Below are 21,892 nucleotides of genomic sequence, written 5' to 3'. Positions count from 1 at the left end.
CCAGCACCAAACCACATTCTGAGTGTATTACAACAGCATGGCTCCGCAGCAGAAGAGTCCGGACTCTAAACTGACCTGAACCCACTGAAAACATCTGGAGCATCATGAACTAAAGATACGACAAAGGAGACCCTGAACGGTTGAGCAGCTGAAATCCTGTATCTGTCAAGAACGGGACATTTTACTGTCAAACCTCCTAGATGTTTACAGAGTGTCGTTAAAAGAAGAGCTGGTGAACACATTGGGAAACATGAGCCTGTCCCAACTTTATCAAACATGCTGCTGCATCAAATTCAAAGTGAGCAAATATTTTTCATAAAACAATACAATTTCAACATTCTGGTCAAAATTATGAGATAAGTAACTTAATAGTTATTGTCTTTAACATGTTTAATTTTTCATTTAAAATGTCTCATTGCCATCACAGAAATTCACAAAACAAATATAAAGACATTTCAAATATACAGTTTACATACAAAATATGATATTTGTATGTAATATTAGCCATTTAATCTGGAACCATTAAGTATATGATCTTATAATTTTAACTTAAAAAAGGCAAATGTTTGACTTGTTACCTCATAATCATACACACAAGTGTAGATTTTACTTTTTTTTTCTTAATCCTAACGTTTCATTTCATCCAGTTTTTCTCTTTGCTGGAGTTTAGCTTCAATATTAAGACACTGAGTGGAGGGATGTTTATTGTAGACAAAATAAGCAACAACAAACAAGCAAACTGTTCATTCAAACCTTTATTGACACACAACTGAATCACAGTCTCTGTCTCATCCATGCTGTGAACTTCATGCAGCAACAAACAACAACAGCAGCAGAAGAAGAAGAATTCATTATTTCCACAGACAACAGAGCTAAAAACATGAAACTTTCATTTTCATTTTCATTTCATGTATTTTTAATGTTTTGTTTTAATTTTATTTCAGAAACAGCAACAAACCAACAACATGCAGCAGCTGAAATAACGACACAACTGGACAGGAAATATGTCTTTTTTTAACTGTCAGCTGGTCCTGTCAATCAAATATGGATCAGATAACGATCAGATATCGATCAGATATCATTCTCTTAACTTCAAACACTGACGATGGATTGTACAGATGTAAATAAAGACAGAATATTGACTGACAGCCAGGGGGCGCCATAACACCACCAACACCAGGACAGAGTCTAAGAGTCAGCATCAGGACTGTTGTTTTCATTCAGTCATTTCACTGAAATAAAATGATGAGATATATTGACATGCATGAATGTGTAACTGCCACTGGTTACCAATATGTGCCTCTAGCAGAAGGTAGTCGACCCCAGCAGATGATATTAGTATCTAAAAATAACCACTAGAAAGTCGGAGGTTACCTCACGCTTTAATTATTTGTCTACCACCAGTATCTTCAGGTAGCCACAGATAGTTACTGGGAGCCACCAGTAGAACCTAATGGCCACCAGCAGTTAAACGTAGCCACAAATAGTCGGTGAATAACTAGTCACTAGCAGTTATACTCTGCCATGGATTTTTTTAGCCACCAGTGGTCTCTGTAATATACAAGTAACCACCAGTTTAAGCTCATAGTCACCAGTTTAAACCAATAGTCACCAGTATACACTCACAGTCACCAGTATAAACCAATTATCACAAGTATAAACTCATAGTCACCAGTTTAAACCAATAGTCAACAGTTTAAACTCATAGTCGCCAGTTTAAACCAATTATCACAAGTATAAACTTATAGTAACCAGTTTAAACCAATAGTCAACAGTTTAAACCAATGGTCACCAGTATAAACCAATGGTCAACAGTTTAAACTCGTAGTCACCAGTTTAAACCAATGGTCAGCAGTATAAACCAATAGTCAACAGTTTAAACCAATAGTCAACAGTATAAACCAATGGTCACCAGTTTAAACCAATGGTCAGCAGCAGTAATCACTGGTAGATACTGGTCACCTGTAGTCATCTAGTCAGCGAGAATTATCTGAGTTATCCCTTTGATCAATCACATCCCTCCTCAGAAAGAGTGGGTGGGGCCAGGTGCCCACCCAGCACCGCCTACTCGACCGTGATTGGTAGGCTGCATGAGACTCTCGCTGCTAATTGGTCCGTGGAGAGCAGTGCATGGCGAGTGGGAGGGGCTGAGTTCACTGCATCCAACCGTCCACAGACAGGGATACTGACTGAACACAAACATCAACATGTTATATATATTAAATATATTAATAAATGTATATATATATATATATATTTAATGTAATACGGAACCAGTGAACTGGTAGGTAGCAGTGGACCTAGGTTTTTCTATAAGTTAATCATATAAGGCTGTGGGCGGGGCCTCACCTGGAGTTGTGAGGAGGAGGCTGTGAGGAAGGGATGCTGCTCGTCAGGGGGAGGGAGGTGGAGGAGGAAGAGGAGGAGGCTGGACGTGGGGAGGAGCCGCTCCATCCGTCTGATAACACCTGGACACCTTCAAGAGAAATAACACCCAAACTACCTGTGTATATACCTGCGTATATACCTGTATATGTACCTGTGTATGTAGCTGCGTATATACCTGCGTATGTAGCTGCGTATATACCTGCGTATGTAGCTGCGTATATACCTGCGTATGTAGCTGCGTATATACCTGCGTATGTACCTGCGTATGTAGCTGCGTATATACCTGCGTATGTAGCTGCGTATGTAGCTGCGTATAAACCTGTCTATGTATCTGCGTATATACCTGTGTATATACCTGCGTATATACCTGTGTATGTACCTGCGGATGTACCTGCGTATGTAGCTGCGTATATACCTGCGTATGTACCTGTATATGTACCTGCGTATGTAGCTGCGTATAAACCTGTCTATGTACCTGTGTATATACCTGTGTATGTACCTGCGTATGTACCTGCGTATGTAGCTGCGTATATACCTGCGTATATAGCTGCGTATGTAGCTGCGTATGTAGCTGCATATATACCTGTGTATATAAATCCATAGTGTTACCTGAGGAGTGTGAGCGGTGTGGCAGGTAGGCGGTGGAGTAAGGTGTGTGTCGTCCTGGGTAACCATGGTGTTTGTAACCGTGGTGATGATGCGATGGCAGCGGGAGGCTACTGCTGTAAGGGAAAGCCCCGCCTCCTCCAGCTGAGCACAGTGACCAGCCTGACACACACATATACACACATTTATTATATTAATATTTATTAAAATGTATTTATTATTGTATTTAAATGTTGTAATTCTAAATTATTTATACATATACATACTTACATATTTTTGCATTCATGGATTAATTATAAATGACTTTGTTTAACTAATAAGATAATAGGAAATACTACACATAAACATGGAACAATACATACTAATTATTGTCTTCCAATTTTGTCCCAACAAATATTCTTATTTATATGTTTTCTACTACATAAACATTATATATTGTACATACATACATTAAAGAGAAATAAAATGCTGTCTCTGAAATGATGCTTTTGTTTCAGTGTAAATATAAAAAGAAAAATTATATATTTTTCCTGATCTATTTATTGTAGTTATTGAAAACTTTAGTGACTCACAGGGTTGAATCCCTGAAACACGACTCTCCGATGAGTCCGGTAAACCCCGCCCCCCTGGGTTTCTGAGGAGGATAAACCAAACACTGTCAGAGGGCAGCCTGTGTGTGTGTGTGTGTGTGTGTGTGTGTGTGTGTGTGTGTGTGTGTGTGTGTGTGGTTTCTGTATCCCTCTCACTTGACACCATCTCTCCAAACGAGTGAGACAGTCGAGCTCTGAGCAGCTGATAATGACTCTCTAATCGCCTGCTAATGCTAACTTCCTATGTGATCCTGGTGAGAAATGATAAGCGCTAAGTGTTTGCGGCCGACACCTGGCTGCTTTACACATTGCTGCCATTCATTCCATTACTAGTACAGTGGTGGAAGAAGCTCAGGTGGAGCTGCTTCAACTACGTCATATACACTCAGATAGCTCGGCCTACTGGTTCCCAACCATGGGGTCAGGTCCCTCCAAAGGGTCACCAGATAAATCTGAGGGGTTGTCAGATGATTGACGGGAGAAAATATGACTTGATGAGTATTTGTCACCTTCAGGGTGTTGACATCGTACCTCTCTTTGGCGTCCAGGAAGGCCTTAGCAAATGGGTTGTATTTAATCTTCAGAGCTGTGATCTGCACAGAGAAACACCAAAACATCCAACAGCCATTTCTGTGAAAGGTCCAAACAGTATAAAGGTAGATGTCCATGTGTTTTACTTATGAAATAATTAAATGCTCCATGTACAAACACAAAACCTGTGAATAAATAGATTTTTTCTTTTTAAATCTCCTGAAGTTACGTGAAGTTTTGGTTCTGTCTGAACTTTTTCAAGTTCTGTAAAAGAGTAAAAGTTCTGAGCTGAGGCCCGACAACATATTCTCACCTCTTCTAGTTTATTGCATTGCATTGGTTCTGGTTTTTAACAGTGGACGAGTTAAAACTGTAGAATAAACATGTAGTTCCATGGATTTTCAAAAAAGTCCTGTTTATCAAAATGAGGTGATACATGATCCAAAAAGAATCAAACTTCTGTTCTGTGTGTGTGTGTGTGTGTGTGTGTGTGTGTACCTCTTCGTTCTGATAGGCCGTCACAGCGATGAACTGAGTTTCTTTGAAGGACACGTTGGAAACCAGACGATGGCGAGAGCCGACGCACACGATGTGGAGCTGAGGCTCGTACTTATGGAGGGAGTTCAACATGATCTGAGAGAGAGAGAGAGGTCCATACACCTGTTCATACCTGTGTATACCTGTTCATTTACAGTACACCAGCACATCTGTTGGTGCTTCACCATCAAACCTTAACCTTTCTCACCTGACCTATATGAAGATACCTTTACACCATCAGTACTTCAGTTTCCAGGTCCACACCTGAGCACACCTGCTCGTGTACATTCACACTGTGGACAGGCGTCACCTGTGTGACCCCGTCTGTGACTCTTCAGGTCTGAAAGTTCCAGCTCTGACTCCATGAACAACAAAAGCCACATCCAGTCAGTTCATGGAGTGGAGCCATCTTTGTCTTTTGGCTCAAACACTCGTTTATCCATCTGTCTGCTCTCTCCATCCACCCTCCCTCCACCGCCTCGCTAACGAGGCCCGATTAACCAATCAGAGTCCTCCAGGCGGACACACAAAAACAAACTGTTTTCTATTCAGATTGAGAGGCTGGCTTCACATCTGACCCCGGCTCTGTGTGTGTGTGTGTGTGTGTGTGTGTGTGTGTTTACCCTGGCAGTGCCCACATTAGCTGGAGTGTGTGTGGGCTCTTTTTGAATATAGTTTACCTCTCTCTCTCGTCCATCTGAAGCATGATGGGTAAATTAATTTACCAGTAAAAAACATAATTACCATAATGTACAAATAAGCTGAGCAATTATTTCATTATGGTCGAGCTCTCTGTTCCAACTCTGCATTACTGCCCAGTGTGTGTGTGTGTGTGTGTGTGTGTGTGTGTGTGTGTGTGTGTCATATTTGGACAGGGATAATGGGGTAAATATAAACAACATTATTGCCAATTTTGTAGTGCTGCAAGTGTGTGTGTGTGTGTGTGTGTGTGTGTGTGTGTGTGTGTGTGTGTGTGTGTGTGTGTGTGTGTGTGTGTGTGTGTGAAGGCCTCTCTGAGTGGTGAACGGCTCTCGACAGGAAGTGCATTAAACTGCTGCCCGCCAATTAAGAGCTGTTTATCCCGTTCCCGTGGTTACGAGGGGGCGAGCAGGTGAAGTGAGCGAGGAGAGGGACTGAAGTGGCTAATTAGAGGTGGTAGTCTCTCGCCCACTCCAATGCAATATAGGGAAGGAGAGAGAGAGAGAGAGAGACAAAAGAGGAAGAGATGGAGAGACGCTCTTGATATAGAGAGCAGAAGATAATGGACAGAAGAAGAAGAATGAGGAGAAGAGGAAGAAAGACGGAAGAGGAGAGGAAAAAAGTGATGAACAAATTATTGAATAAAACAAAACAAACAGAAATGAAAGAATGAAAAAGAAAGAAAGAAAGTAAATGCGATAGAAATAAAATTAACAGAAGAAGAAAGAAAAGAAAGGAAAAAGTTAGGAAATAGGAAGAGGAGGGAAGAGAAGAGGAAAAGGAGAGGGGAGGAAAAGATGATTAAAGATGAAGAAAAAGGAGAAGAGAGCAGAAAGGAAAGAGAAATGAATGAATGAATGAATTTATGTTTAAACCTGAGACTTCACACAGTCGGACCGGTTGTTGTCCCCTCTGCTCCTTCAGAGCTTCAGAAGAAGAAAACTGAGGATTATCAGTCTTCATCTCTCTGTGAGATCATTACTAAGCTTTTCACTGAGGCCTGCACTCATCTGCACAGGTGAACTCACATGACTGTGTTTGTGCTTCAGTCCCAACCTCATCTGATCTGTGGTCTATAATTTAAAGGTCCATACTTTAACTTTTTAGTCCAAAGTGTTGATCTCCATCAGAAGATATATTTGTAGTTTTAAGAACCAAAAACCATCTCAGTGTAGTTTTACATCTCCTCTCTCAGGCTTCTCTCTGGAGCTCTCGTAACAACAGGTCAGTCAGCCAATCAGAAGAGAGGATCTGAGTCTCTGATCCAATCAGAAGAGAGGATCTCAGCTTCACATGTGAGTTTACCTGTCCTCCTCCGTTGACCTTGTTGGTGAGTTTGACCTTGTTGAAGGTCACGGCCGCCTTCATCCAGTGAGCTCCAAAGTTTGGCGAGTCCGGGTGGATGTAGATGCCGCCGTGGCTCCGCCCCTCGCCACGCCCCTCCGCCCGTCCAGCCGCCACCCACTCCCCGTTCACGAACTTCCAGCGGCAGCCGTCGGCCGGCACAAAGTCCAGCAGGAAGGAGTACATGGAGCTGGGGTCCAGACCAGAGACGCTGACCTTCAGGACCGGGAACATGCGTCTGAAAAGACACTGGAGATGATCACTGTCTTTATATGAACTGATCTGATGATCGTTTTCCTGATGAACGAATCAACACTTAAAATAAAACAGTGAGAAATCATCACATCAACTCAAAGTTGCGTCTCCACAGGTTTGTGTTTTTGTCCAAACCTCAGAGACTGAAACACAAACAGCTGCTGATTAATTCACTGGTTTAAACTCAAACTGTGTAAACTGTGAGGTCACTTCCTCCTCCACAGCGCATTGGAGTTTAAAGGTCCTTCACTTGTCGTGTGTCTGCTGCTGGCAGATAAATGAGAGGTGGAGCACAGGCTCCAGAGGAACCACAGCTTCATCTCTGTGAATAAACACTAACTTCCCCTGTAAGTCTCCCTCCTCCATCACTGCCGGTCTGAAGTGGCCTTCTGCAGGTGTGAATGGAGTGTTTGCCCACGGCAGGGCGCGACTGGTCAACGCGCCTCAGCTCAGCCAGATAAAACAACCAGACCACAGAGGCAGCTAACGGCGGGCATCCACACTAATGAATAACCCTGGTGAATAGACCCCCCCCCCCCCTCCTTTCTGAGGAGCCTCCACCCAAACACATCTTCACTTTTTATTCATTCAGTGTTTTCTGTTGAGTTTATATTGTATTTAACAAAATCCCTCTTTTTTAATTTATTGATATTTGTGTTTTATCTGTAGAAAACAGGTTGTGGTTTTCGTGGTTGATCAGTAACTTTCCTGGAGTCTCAGTTGGAAACAGGTGGTTGTGGTTACCGTCCGTTCTTGGTGACGATCATCTCGTTGGTGATGTGCTGAAACTTCCTCCACAGCTCGGCGTCCTCCAGCGTCACCCGGAGCTCCCTCTCTGTCGGGTCACCCTTCTCCCGCCCAGCCTGCAGCTCGCTCTCCACTGCGCTCAGCAGCCGTGACATGCAGCGCTCGGCTGAGCCCGGGCTGCAGGCCGTCCCGCCACTGCGGACCGTAGTGACAACAGGACCTCCACCTCCGGTCCGGTCTCCTGAAGACACAGAACCAGACTCCCCGTCCTCCAGTAGCCCCTCCACCTTCATCTGGAGACACAGACACACAAAGACACATCAACCTTGAGGTCAGTGGAGACCAAACACACAGCAATGGCGTCCACATCTGGGTAAAAGCTACAGTTCGAGGCCCAGTTTTGTTGTTAAGAAGCTTCAATGAAGATGAAACTTTCATTTCCACGGTATCAGGCTAACGTCTCAAACAGCAGTGAGACACAGGTGAAGAAGCACCTGAACGCACCTGACTGCTCTGTGACAGATCGTTGGGTCCTGAGAACCAGGCTGCATTTCTCTCATCACTAAACCAAACTGACTTTCACCTAAATGAAGCCTCCACAAGGACAAAACTTTGGCCTTAAATGTCATAATCAAGTCAATCAATAATCAATAATCAAACTGTGGTAGCAGGCTGGGGGAGAGTCTCTTAAATTTCCATGTAATTTAAGTCAAGGAGCCAAGAATACATCAGTGGCTTCCTCCACATTTCCATAAAAATTTCTCATTTCTCTCCATCAGTTCTCGAAGCTTCGATCCATAAATTTGTCTGAAATATTGTAAATGAGTCTCAAACAGGATGAAACCTGTGACACCAACAGGAAAAGTGGAGCCTCTGACTGATTCCACTAAACATCAATTATTCCCTTAAATTTCTCCTTAAGTAAAAAAAGCTTTCTCCAGAGTTCGGCAGATTTTTGTCACAAACATTTTTCTTGATGCGTCTCATTAGAGGAAATTAAACCTGAAATCGAACACTGACGTCACTGGTCTGGTTAAGTGACTGAACTGAATTTAATGTTGATGGTTTAAAATCTCCCTCCCCAGATGCTCTACAGCTGTGTGAAGGTTGGACCATCAGTTAATCCTTTGTTAATAACACACAGTTACCAGTAACAGATCAACTGAGAGAAATATTTAAAGTCGAGACATCAGATTTTTTTTGAGGTGGCACCAAATGTAAAAATATACTTTGTTTTTTTGTTTGATTTTAATAGAATATGAATCACATTTCTGAGGGTTTTAATCAAAGCTTGGTCACAACAACAACGTTGGTCTTAGGACAAGTTTGTAATTTTCCACATCTCAGCACATTATGAAGAGATGCGTTGGGGGGGGTGATTACATGATTAAATTCTTAAAACTGGGACTCTGTCCTTCAGAGGTTCAGTTTAGCTGAGGCTGTTTTCACTGTGGGAATTAAACCCTGTCACACAAGAGAGCAAACCTCTGTTACTACAGCAGCTTTAAAAACCTCGACTCCGCTTCCAGCTCAGGTTCCTTCATTTGTATTCAAGCTCTACAGAAAATAATTCCCAGCTCTGAATGTAAGTTAAAACTTATTTTCAGTTTCAGATTTGTGTGAAAACACATGATCTCACTTATTTCATGACTAGATCTGCAATAATAATGTTCTGATTCTTAGATCAAATATAAAAAATGTAATGTTGTATAATGAAATGATCTTTAAAACATTAAAAATGTTTTAGAGCTCCTGTCCTAGTTTTTAAGGCAGAGACAGGAGCATGGTGAGGATCTGAGGACGAGTCAGGAGCCTCCGAGCTTCTCCTGTTCTCAGTCCTGGATGTTCGATCATCATCGTTAGAATAAAAAGTGCTCGGAGACATTTTCTGGCCTCCGTGTTGTTTCAGGTCGGATGTGGGCCGTCAACATTTAGAGATTTTCAATGGGACATGAGAAGGTTGAGAACTGCTGCATTAGAGCAGTAACATCCAGTTTTCTTCTTCTTCCTCAGAAACAGGTTCAGAATCAGCAGCCGCTCTTTTATCTGTGTGGTACTTGTGTCTCGGTGTGGTTCAAACTAACAACTGGAGAATGGACGGAGCTTTTCTTTTCTTTATGAAATTCACTGTGTGTGTCTGGAAATTACAGTGAGTCCAAAACAACAATAAAACACAAACAACAAACATCACTGAGATTCATCTCATGTCAACTCATTTCTGTCATCACTGATTCGCTCGCAGCTGCAACCACTTCACTGAAGTTACAGCTTTTACTCAACAATATACTGTACGCTCTAATTAATTAATTAAATTAATTATTAATTCATTTATTTTGAGTTGAAAATATTTATACTAAATTCTAAAGTTCAGCAAACTAATAATTATTTGTAGGAACAATAATCAGAACGTACACAACAGCAGCAAAACCTCACTGTGCATTAAAGCTTTCAGAACTCCAACTACATGATTTAATATAATCCACATGATTTAATATAATACAGCTACATGATTTAATATAATCCACATTATTTAAAATAATCCAACTACATGATTTAATATAATACAACTAGATGATTTAATATAATCCACATTATTTAAAATAATCCATCTACATGATTTAATATAATCCTTATACATGATTTAATATAATCCATCTACATGATTTAAAGTAATCCAACTAGATGATTTAAAGTAATCCAACTAGATGATGTAAAATAATCCACAATCTAAAATAATCTTAGAGGTTTTCATTTTCCTTTTCCTTTTTGTAGTGTTTATTTTTAAACCTGTTTTGGTGAATAGAACATACTCACCTACTTATACTTGTTACATTATCATTTATATTCACAGGTATGTAAATGTAAATATTATACTTTTGATGTATTTTTTTTTAAATTCTAATTAAATAATTACTTAATTATGGTCTGCTGGAGGTGGAGGGAGCGGAGGATTTCTTTTCTGTGGATGAATTCTGAGGAAGAGAAGCACTTTCAAAGACAAAGATCAAATAATTATTAAAACCATTAAAAACACAATAAAAATTAGTCTTCAATGAAAACTAAAACAAGCATAAAACACTGACACATTGATTCACCCATAAAGATGAAAGCTGATAAAACTGAACTTACCTGTGCCACTGAGCTGGAAAGGTGAATTAATCCAAAAACTAAATGTGAAAAACTGAGAATTAAAGTGTTAATTAAAAATAACTGTTAATAAATGATGTTAATTAATTAAGAGTCTTTCGCTGTGTGATGTGAAGCTGCTCAGCTCCAACTGAACACGTCAGAAACAATCACAGGACAGTCTGACTATACCTCGCTCTACCGCTCTCTCTCCCCCCATTACACACACACACACACACACACACACACACTACCTCAATCTGCCACTCTCTCTCCTCTTTCACACACATGATTAGCCTCGCTCGACCACTCAATGCCAGTTTCACTGAAGCTTTATTAGCTTGTGATTTTGATCAAAACAGAAGAGGCCAAATCAAGATTACGAAACCAATATGTCACAAAGAGGGATCAATACAAAGAGACAATATATTCTGGACTGATTTCAATTATTGATTATTCATAAAAACTGAGTAAAAGGAACCAATCTATGATTCAACATGGACAACAACTGATTTCAAATCTGCTTGTTTCAACTCTCACACAAACATGGACAAATTAAATTAACGTTTTTTTCTATGCAGTTTGGTGCCCGATCCACACGACACGACTTCACTAAACTGAGCTTTTCCTCTGTAAATCTGAAAAACAGAGGTGATAAACCTAAAAACACAGTTTCGGGTTTGATGAAGAAAACTGAATTTTTACTAAATCAGTCCGAAGCATAGACACGCCTGAAAACGAGGGAAACATCAGCGTCATGTTTTAGTGTGGACAGCTTTTTTTTTTTTTTTTTTTTGTCAACAGTCTCTAGAGTGGATCATTTAAAAAACCCACCTGAGGGGAGGGAACATTTTGAAAACAAACTCAAACACACCACATTTTTTTCCTTTTTCCAAAGTGAACGGAGAAACTGCGTCTTCAATCCTCCATATTTGTCATTCGACGCCCACAGGGCTCCGTACAGTCCAGTGTGACCAGGGAAAATGTCGGTTTTTTTTAATACCGTGAATGAATCTGAAAACTCCTGCCTCTCTTTTAGTGTGGAAGAAGAAAACTGGGGTGACAGAGATGTTTATGAAACAACCAGAAAACACCAGAGTGGATTCACATTTTCTTTAAAATTCGCCGGCTCGTGTGGACGCAGATAGTGACATCACTTTTTTCTGATACTCATTGATTAACTGAAAGGATTAGTTGATCTGACTGAAATAAAAACAAAAACCATCAGTGTGTGGGAGGCGCACACTGATGGTTTAAATGTCATACGACAGTGTTGAAGAAAAACACCATCAGCTGCTCAGATCAGCATGTAATAGAGAATAGGTCAAATCCAAACGCAGAACATCTGGAAACACACGCACGGCGACATACGATATCTGGACTGTGGCTGCTGCCTGAAAAAGGGAGTGTGTGTGTGTGTGTGTTTTATTGTGTGTGTGTGTTTTAATCAGCAGGCGGTGGAGGGTGGAGATTACAGGCTTTAGAGACTTAACAGGCATAAAGGAGACGTTAACGACGGAAGCAGGTAAACACCAGAAGACCAGGTAACACAAAACACACACTACTGAGGACAGAACTCACACTACTGCTTTTATGGATGTAAGAAATGAAACTCTGACTCAGTCTGGTCTGGGTCTGATCTGGTCTGGTCTGGTCTGGGTTTGTAGCTCTGCTCCAGACCGGAGGCTGGTGGAGTGTGAATCAGATTGAATGAGACAAACTGCTGGACACTGAGCGTTAAACAACATTTATTCACAGTGAAAACAGACGACACACAGACGACACACAGGTGAAATGGTTTTTGACTTTGTGTGAATGTTTGTGCTGAAATCTCTTGGACCAGGACAACCAGAGGATAAACTGGGAGAACTGGAGGAGGAGCCGGTGGAGCTGAGCACCACTGACACCGTCACTCACACAAAACCTGCCGACAGAGTCTCTGTGGTTCAGACAACACACACACACAACATTATTTATCTGATCATTGTGTGATCAGTAAAATCTCCATCATTCATCTTCTTCTTCCTTTTGATAAATGACCTGTTAGTGATGGTTCACTGCTTTACCTGGATCAGCTCCACCTGCTCTGCTCACAGACAGGTGTGACCAGCGGGGGCGGAGCAGACGTAGGTGTCCGTAAACAACATGAGGAGATGTGACGTGTGCTGCGACTCACCACAGTTATCCATCAATCTGATCAATAACTTGTCGACTCATAGTTTTATTTAAGAAGCTACAACAGCAAGTGTTTTATATTTCATCTTAATAACTGACAACGATCAATTATCAAAGCAGCAGTGATGTCACGGCGTACCTGGGTACATGCTGACATCATCAGATCTGAAAACTCAGCTCCAGATTGAAAGTTTCTGTCTCACATTAAATATTCGCGACTAAAGAAGCAGCAGAGTTTAGAAACATGGAGCAACAGTGGAGACCTGGATCCAGGACCCACTCGTCCTCAGGTGTGTGTGGGTCGATCGTGTCCTGGTGTGAGTCCAGGTGGAACCGACAGGAAACAGGAAGTTACACAAACTGTACAGGGAGAGAGAACTGGTCTCCATGGAAACCAGGTCTAATGTGTTTTTTTTAAGACGTTCACTGGTGCTCAGATTGAAATGTTGTCACTGCTGATTGGACACCAACCACTCAGGATCCTGCGTCCTGATTGGTCAGACAGGTGGGGGCTCAGGGGTGGGTGGGGTCTACACACAGATTGAGAATAATTTGATGACGGCGTCTCTGAAAGAGAGAGAGGACAGGTGAGAGTAATTCACCTGTGTTCATCAGGTTCATTAATGAGACTTTTTAACTCAACACTCTTTATACTTGATGGATACACTTTTAGCTTTGGTCCCAACAACGTTTCACACTGACAACAAACGTTTAACCCTTTTCACTGTGAATAATTAGGACCCACTGCAGCGGTCGATACTGAGCTCACACATCATACAGGTGTGTGTTTGTGTGTGTTACCTGGCAAAGGGGATGTATGAAAGGCCATACCTGCGATGAACAACAGCAGCAGTCAGACAGGTAAAACACACAGGCAGGTAAACACTCTGAGTGTGTGTGTGTGTTTGTGTGTGTGTATTATACCAGGTGAAAGCCAGAAACTGAAGGACACAGAACAGCAGGGCCAGACCATTATTCTTCCACTGCAGAGAGAGAAGCTTTAACAAACATGTTTTTATTCTGCTCTGTTTTTTTTACACAACAACCAGAACAGAGGTGAAATATTCACCATTAAATCTTTATCTCAGTGTTTCCTGAGTCTGTTAATGATCAGTGTCAGTAAAGCTTCATCCTGTGAAGAACTGAAGTAATTTGTGTGTTTGTTTCTCACCCAGAAAGCAGCACACAGCGTCAGCGCCAGGCAGACCTGCAGAGACACAGAGACACCTGAGGATAGACGGACGACAGCGTGAACCTTCACCTGAACTGCTGCTCTACGTCTGTGCCACGTCACGTGTGTGTGTCTGTCCTCACCAGCATGATGGCGGTGGCGAGCGCCCTCTCTTTAGCACACATGGTCTTCAGCTGTCGACACGGACCCACCAGGAACATGGTGCTGAAATCACATCACAGTGACCTGACAGGTTACAGGTGATACTGAGGTCCTCCACCAGAGGGCAGCAGGTCCTTCTCTTTAGACACTGAGCTATACACAAACGCCCGGGGATGATGGGTAATGTAGTTTCCCAGTTCATGCCAGGACAAAAACTTTAAACGGTCAACATCACCTTTAATCATTTTCATTTATGGCCATTTTTTATTTTTCTTTAATGTATTTCATCTAGTTTTATTTTATATCCTCATTTATTTTAGAACGGCACTCACCTGTACAAAAGGTGCAACACAAATAAAGTTTGATTGATTGACCTGACCCAGTCTGACCTCGTTTAGACTAATGTGGACTAGGTCCAGTCAGACCAGGTCAGACCAGGTCAGACATGGTGGATTCTGGTTGGTACCTGGCCAGAGCGCAGATGTTTCCCACACTGTAGAGGACAGCGAACACAGCGAGACCAATTCCTGGGATCCACAGCATACAGGTGCCCTGAATACAAGAGACAGACAGGCTGTTACTATGGAAACAGGCGGGTGAGACAGACCACGATCAATGGATACAGCAAGACATGACAGGTGGTTACCACAGAAACAGCTGGAGACTGACAGACAGATTGTTGCCTTGGATACAGACAGCCAGAAAAGATGTTACCACGGAAACAGAAGACAGTACAGATAGACATGCTGTGATCATGGATACAGACAGAAGGACAGATTGTTGTCATAGAAACAGAAAAAACAGACAGCAACCATAGAGACGGGTTGTTGCCATGGATACAGACATGAAGAAGGACTGATGGGCTCTTACCATAGGAACAGACAGAATATTACCAACAGACAGGCTGCTACCATGGATACCGACAAGAAGAAAGGTTGTTGCCATAGAAACAGACAGAAAGTCTGACAAACGAGCTGTGAATGTAGAAGCAGACAGGAAAGACAGATAGAAAGACAGGCTGTTACCATAGAAACAAGCAGAAGAGACATGCTGGCTATTACTATGGATACAGACAGAGAAACACTGTTGTCATGGACACATACAGGGAAAAGAGACAGGTTGTTACCATTGATACATTCAGGGGAAAAAGAAAGAGTGTTACCATGGATACACAGAAAAAAGAGGCAGACTGTTTCCATAGAAACAGACAGAGACCAACAGACAGAATCAAAGGGAACAGACAGACCGGCTGTTACCATAGACACAGTGTTGTGTAGTGCTGCTGTAACACAATGGTACACACACACACACACACACTCTCACACACACACTCTCTCACACACACACACACACGCACACTCTCTCACACACACACACACTCTCTCACACACACACACACACTCTCTCACACACACACTCACTCACACACACACACACTCTCTCACACACACACACACACACTCTCACACACACACTCTCTCACACACACACACACACACGCACACTCTCTCACACACACACACACTCTCTCACACACACACACACACTCTCTCACACACACACTCACTCACACACACACACACACACACACTCTCTCACACACACACTCACTCACACACACACACACTCACGCACTCACTCACTCACACACACACACACACACACACACACACTCACCAGGATGGAGCTGAACACACCAAGGACGAAGCAGATCACAAAGCCCTTCATCCTCGTCCCCCAGGCCAAGGTCGACGCCTGATTGGCTCTCTGCACAGATATCATCATCATCATCATCATCATCATCATCATCAAAAGACGCAGACCACAAGCTGAGTGAAGAAGAACTGAAACAAATGACCACACAAAGACACCAAGGACACACTGAGGAAGCAGGCAGCAGGACCAAGGTCTTTGTTGTGCTGGAGCTCAAACGAACTGATCCAGAGTCAGATTCTGATTCTGACTCTGACTCTGACTCTGAAAGCCAGAGATGCTCCAGGCTGCAGGGGAGTTCACAGACAGATTCTGACTCTGACTCTGACTCTGACTCTGACTCTGACTCTGAAAGCCAGAGATGCTCCAGGCTGCAGGGGAGTTCACAGACAGATTCTGACTCTGACTCTGACTCTGACTCTGACTCTGAAAGCCAGAGATGCTCCAGGCTGCAGGGGAGTTCACAGACAGATTCTGACTCTGACTCTGACTCTGACTCTGAAAGCCAGAGATGCTCCAGGCTGCAGGGGAGTTCACAGACAGATTCTGACTCTGACTCTGACTCTGACTCTGAAAGCCAGAGATGCTCCAGGCTGCAGGGGAGTTCACAGACAGATTCTGACTCTGACTCTGACTTTGACTCTGACTCTGAAAGCCAGAGATGCTCCAGGCTGCAGGGGAGTTCACAGACAGATTCTGACTCTGACTCTGACTCTGACTCTGAAAGCCAGAGATGCTCCAGGCTGCAGGGGAGTTCACAGACAGATTCTGACTCTGACTCTGACTTTGACTCTGACTCTGAAAGCCAGAGATGCTCCAGGCTGCAGGGGAGTTCACAGACAGATTCTGACTCTGACTCTGACTCTGACTCTGACTCTGAAAGCCAGAGATGCTCCAGGCTGCAGGGGAGTTCACAGACAGATTCTGACTCTGACTCTGACTCTGACTCTGAAAGCCAGAGATGCTCCAGGCTGCAGGGGAGTTCACAGACAGACCTCGCGGTTCTCAGCAGCACGGACATGGAGGAAAAGCTTCCTGGGCACTGGAAGGAGCAGAATCTCCTCGGGCTTTCAACACAGCTCCGTCACTTTTAGACTCATTTGTTCATGATTTAGTTTCCTCTACGTCCAAAAGTTAATCCATCCTCACAAACACGAACTCACTTGAAGTGGATTTATCGACTCATATAACGGAAGACAAAGGTCTGAGGCAGTGAGAGCAGCCTCGGCCTCGGATCACTGGACATTACAGGGATCGTTCGTGAAGCTGATCGGGCTCATGACAGGTCGCATGTTCAGCAGCTACCAGGCTAAAGACCACGGGGATGCTAGCGGCGCTCACCTCCAGAATCCCGGTCCCGTCCGCGCTGCTTCCATCGTCCTGGCCGCTCAGCACCTTCTTTAATTTATCCATGAGTCCTGCTGCCCGACACCTGCTGAGCTGCCAGATGTTTCCAGGTGTGTGTCTCAGGTGAGAGACGGTAAAACTGCAGGAGAGACGTCAACGCCTCAACAGGTGCAGCACTTCCGCCTGCAGTCCCGGCTGCGGCCACGGCGAGGCCGAGGGAGGCGCTGCTTCCCCGCATCAGCCTCCAGTCCCTGCTCGGTACTGTGGTACTTGTACCTCTACTGCACTGCGTGCTGTACTTTTACTGCGTTCAACCAGTCTGACAGCTACACTGGTCCAGACTAGTTACTTTTATTTTACAGCATACGATCGTCTCAGGAAGCATGATGTGTTATTACAGGTGATTATTATTGTATTATAATGATGTATTATGACAGGTGATTATTATTGTATTATAATGATGTATTATGACAGGTGATTATTATTGTATTATAATGATGTATTATGACAGGTGATTATTATTGTATTATAATGATGTATTATGACAGGTGATTATTATTGTATTATAATGATGTATTATGACAGGTGATTGTCACTGTATTATAATGATGTATTATGACAGGTGATTATTATTGTATTATGACAGGTGATTGTCACTGTATTATAATGATGTATTATGACAGGTGATTATTATTATATTATAATGATGTATTATTACAGGTGATTATTATTTGAGTGAGTGATGAACCTCAGGCACCTTAACTGTGTTTAGTTAGTTGCTCTAATATGTTCATGCATGAACAGACTGAGAGAATATTGACCCCTGGGGACTGACTCATAAAAGGCTCCTCCACCCCTCCTACCAGCAGCAGGACGTCCCAGACTGAAAGAGACACAAAATGATAACAAATGTGTGTATGTGTGTATTTTTAACGTCTCTCTTGATTGACTTTACAACAAGATTATTGTTTTTACTTAGGTAAAGGATCTGAATGCTTCTTCCCCCACTGACATTTACAGAATATCATCATGTCTTTAAGGAGCTGGACCCTTCGTCTCACAAACTAAAAAGCCAGAAAAACACAGAACAAACCAGTTCTCCGTGAAATCACAACAAAAACACTTCCCTCACATTTATAATTTCATCATCTATCAGTGTTTTTAATCTCTCCTCAGCTTCCTATCAGGAAGTTCTTTCTACTTTGACTTGACTACATCCATCGAAGCAGCTCAGGATACTCTGACCTGCAGTACTTGTTCACACCTCTGACCCTCTGAATACAGTTTCTACTGGTTTGGATTTTTAGTCAAGAATTAGAATATTTTTCCTCCACAATCAAACTTTATTCAAATCATTCCAACACTGCTAAAGTGTCAGTTTAGTAAAATGTTCCTAATCAGTAAATTTGTAATACACACACGCACACGGGTGTGAGGTTACTGTGGTTGTGCGTTAGCTCCAGTGCATGTGTGGGTTTTCTGTCCCACACATGCAGAGCTCAGATCCGGGCGCTCAGACTGATGCAGAGAGAACTGATCAGGCTGCTTACTGCTGGTGTTTGGTCCCTTTTTGCTGAACCTGACTAGTCCTGTCCCTGTGGCTCCTCTTCTGACGACTTGTCTGAATGTTTCACTGATGAAGTCCTTTGCTGGTGATGTTAGATGGTCTTTGGTGGTCTACGTGTCCCCCCCTCTGTCAGCGTCCTCCTCCCATCTGAGGATCCTCTGATGACACCGTCCCCTCCTGATGGGGTTTCAGACACAATACTGACACAGTCCACTACGAGACATTTTCAGGGACCTTGATAACACTGGGGAAGTGATGGTGTCACGGTCACTGATGTCAGTCCCCTGACTGGTGGTCTTAGGGGACTTTGACTCTGGTGGAGCTCCAGTAGACGGGCTGAGGCATGGAGACCTGAACATGACAGGTAGGACAGGACTGTTTTCTCCACAGCCGCTCCTCGATACACTGCAGAGAGGGACAAAGGTTTTTAGAGATTGTTCCATCTATTTGTGACAGTGTGTGTGTGTGTGTGTGTGTGTTACCTCTTTGTGGAAGGTGTGTGTGCACTGCAGCTCTCTGGTGCCGCCGGTTCCTCGATGTAAGTCGTTGTGACAGATCAGACACACACTGTCTGCATCGCTCTGCAACACACACGGTTGAAAGTCAGAGTCTCTCAGGTGAAAAACACAGGTCAGATTCACATCAGGCGTTTCACCCACCAGTGACATGACGTTACGTCTCCTGAACTGCCCCCTTCTCTCATGTGCTGTGGCCTCTGGGATTGTGGGTATGAGAGACGGTCTTCGCTCTGCGGCGGGCGTGGCGACAGGAGTGGCGGCCTCCTGTGGTGAGGGCAGGAGGCGGCGGGAGGAGGAGCGACGCAGCAGGACCCTCGCTGTCACAGGGGCCCGCGTGGACAAGTGGAGTCGAGATAGCTGCATGGCTGAGAGAGTAGTCTGGACACAGAGAGAGAGAGAGACTAGTTAGTGTTTAACCAGTTAAAAGGTTGAACTGGGCACCAGTTCCAGTTGATCCAGGTTTCAGTCCATCTGATCGAACTTTAGCAGCATCAGTAAAACATGAAAATAACTGTGATGAGGTCATACGTCTCCTTCCTCTCAGGTTATTTGTGGAGCACATTTAAACAGTGATTCACACAGAGGATGGAGATGAGGTCATAAAAGCCTGGAACAGTTTGTGCTTTTATTTATCAGAAAGTTTGATAAATGGATTTTAAGAACAGGACGGCTCACTGATCCAAAAATCCCATCAACACTGGCAAAAATAAACAAGACTATGAGTCTGTAATCCTCATTAGTGGCTCTGAGAGGCCGCTTCTCTCTATCACCCAGATGAACCGCTGAGCCACCTGAGCTGCCCTCCTGAGAGCTGTACGCCTGATGCTAACGCTGCTAGAAATGGCTGTGGAGAGCCTCTGGGTGTCTGTGATCAGGAGCTGTGAACCTCCTGAACACAAGCATCTGACTAAATAAACTGAGCCTGGACTGACTGGTCTGGTGACTGAAAATTAATTCAGCTGCAGATCATCACTAAGTCTGTGTGCGAGCCCATGAGTTCATTCACCACCCCTGCACTCAGTGACTTCCAGTCTCTGTGGATCCACTGGGAGATCTTTAGCTTCCCGGCCCAGCCCAGTCTGTGAGGCTACAGGCCGCAGCCGGACCTGACTGCAAACTGCTGCTCCCTCTTACCGGACACGGCAGCGAAGCCCGGCGGTCGGTCCTCATTCTGACCGGTGGCTCTAAGCTGTGTCTGCTTTCAGCTCTTCCTTCTCCTGCCTCCCCCTCCTCTTCCTCCTCCTCTCCGATTTTCTCCTGCTGTTTCCCTCCTCTGTACTGCTGCATCCAGGTGTTGAAGATCCTAGCACCCTCTTCCTCCTCCTCCTCCTCCTCCAGCCTCGGGGGGCTCTGGTCTTCTTTATCTGAAAACACCTCAGCTTCTTCTCGGTCTGGATCCATTGTGGTGGTATATGTGTATAATGTGGCTAATTAAAGCGGACGATTATTTAACACTGAAGTCACAGCTCTGAGGAAATGTGAAATTACAGTAAGATTGTACCACGTCACAACCAGGCCAAGTTTTCAGTTGTTTATGTCTTCCATTATTTATTTCAGATAAGATAACTTAAAGCTAATGAGCTAAATTACTTGCTAGGCTAGCTGACAACTATGTTAAATTACCACCAACCAGGCTAAATTACAGCTAAACAAGATTGCATCCACACTAAATGAAAACCAGGCGTAGGCTACCCGGGATAAATTACAGCCAAACTATGTTAGAAGCTAATTACAGCCTAGTTTTGATTTGATTTATGACCAGGTTTAAGTTACAGCTCGGCCACATAAGAAAACTAAGATCTGAATCACAGACTAAAATAAAGACATTAAATCTACAGGTAGTTACAGGAGCAGACCAACAGTTGGCAGATAGACAGTCTGAGAGGAGGAGGGACAGATGGAGGCATGGATGAAGAAGTGATGGGTGGATTATCTGAGCAACAGATCCACAAATCCAGTCTTGACTGTCGATCTCTCTCTCTGCTTGCCACAGAACCATACAAATGGAAAATGAAGTCCGTTTTCCAAAATGACCTGCAGCTCTTCCCTCCCTCGTCCACTGCTGCTCTCCTCCTCCTTGTTGTTCTGTCGCTCTCTTTCTTGCTGCTCCTCTCTTGCTTTCTGTGCTGCTCTCACACAAACCCTGCTAATCCATTTACTGAAGCCCAGGAGGAGGAGAGGAGCCTGAGGGCGGATTACACCTGGCTTCCTGTATCTGTGTCACACCAGGTGAGCGGGTCGGAGGCCCAGTCATTTCACTGACACCTGAACTCTTTGGGTTTAGAGATCAGCTGAACGACTGAGCTCCTAAATATTATACAGCTTTACTGGCTGCTGCTAGTAGTTGTTTATAGTTTGTATTATTTTTTAATAACGTGTAATTACATTTATTTATTATCACGTAATACCTGACTTA

General features: G+C 43.5%; 3 protein-coding genes and 1 long non-coding RNA gene across 9 annotated transcripts; 1 reads left to right on the top strand and 3 right to left on the bottom strand.

Moving 5' to 3' along the window:
- Positions 1-740: 740 nt before the first annotated feature.
- LOC139622338 (T-box transcription factor TBX19-like) lies at positions 741-12,412 on the bottom strand. 4 transcript variants are annotated; one of them, XM_071479583.1, is made up of 9 exons: positions 10,827-12,412; positions 7,695-7,990; positions 6,657-6,933; positions 4,614-4,748; positions 4,116-4,177; positions 3,567-3,628; positions 2,998-3,156; positions 2,350-2,503; positions 741-2,189 (listed from the first exon to the last, which is right to left on the bottom strand). In XM_071479583.1, the coding sequence occupies exons 2-9, from the start codon at positions 7,988-7,990 to the stop codon at positions 2,024-2,026; spliced, it is 1,311 nt and encodes a 436-aa protein (XP_071335684.1). In that variant the 5' UTR covers positions 10,827-12,412; the 3' UTR covers positions 741-2,023. The 4 variants fall into 4 exon arrangements, with proteins under 4 accessions (XP_071335684.1, XP_071335681.1, XP_071335683.1 ...); XM_071479580.1 differs by having other exon boundaries at positions 2,350-2,476; XM_071479582.1 differs by having other exon boundaries at positions 741-2,185; positions 2,350-2,476.
- Positions 7,895-13,859, top strand: LOC139622353 (uncharacterized). 2 transcript variants are annotated; one of them, XR_011691226.1, is made up of 3 exons: positions 7,895-8,028; positions 12,278-12,348; positions 13,737-13,859. It is a non-coding gene; the product is annotated as an uncharacterized lncRNA (long non-coding RNA). The 2 variants fall into 2 exon arrangements; XR_011691227.1 differs by having other exon boundaries at positions 7,905-8,028; positions 12,275-12,348.
- LOC139622344 (vesicle transport protein SFT2B-like) lies at positions 12,555-17,587 on the bottom strand. Of its 2 annotated transcripts, XR_011691208.1 has the most exons (9): positions 17,386-17,587; positions 16,009-16,098; positions 14,798-14,883; positions 14,313-14,394; positions 14,170-14,205; positions 13,923-13,981; positions 13,800-13,829; positions 13,453-13,565; positions 12,555-13,058 (listed from the first exon to the last, which is right to left on the bottom strand). XR_011691208.1 is itself a non-coding variant. In XM_071479592.1 (8 exons), exons 1-8 carry the CDS (start codon positions 17,455-17,457, stop codon positions 13,529-13,531), a joined length of 492 nt encoding a protein of 163 aa, XP_071335693.1. In that variant the 5' UTR covers positions 17,458-17,587; the 3' UTR covers positions 12,555-13,528. The 2 variants fall into 2 exon arrangements, 1 of the variants encoding a protein (XP_071335693.1); XM_071479592.1 differs by having other exon boundaries at positions 12,555-13,565.
- A 174-nt stretch (positions 17,588-17,761) lies between these two features.
- Positions 17,762-21,710, bottom strand: LOC139622343 (uncharacterized). The gene is made up of 4 exons (XM_071479591.1): positions 20,611-21,710; positions 19,618-19,854; positions 19,441-19,539; positions 17,762-19,363 (listed from the first exon to the last, which is right to left on the bottom strand). The coding sequence occupies exons 1-4, from the start codon at positions 20,875-20,877 to the stop codon at positions 19,256-19,258; spliced, it is 711 nt and encodes a 236-aa protein (XP_071335692.1). The 5' UTR covers positions 20,878-21,710; the 3' UTR covers positions 17,762-19,255.
- Between the last annotated feature and the right edge of the window lie 182 nt (positions 21,711-21,892).

This window comes from Trachinotus anak, unplaced genomic scaffold, assembly GCF_046630095.1.
Source record: "Trachinotus anak isolate AG129_WGS33_773 ecotype Australia unplaced genomic scaffold, CSIRO_AGI_Tana_v1 ptg000006l, whole genome shotgun sequence".
NCBI lineage: Eukaryota > Metazoa > Chordata > Actinopteri > Carangiformes > Carangidae > Trachinotus > Trachinotus anak.
Note: the sequence above shows the minus strand (reverse complement) of the source record. Positions and strands in the feature narration are given on the sequence as shown.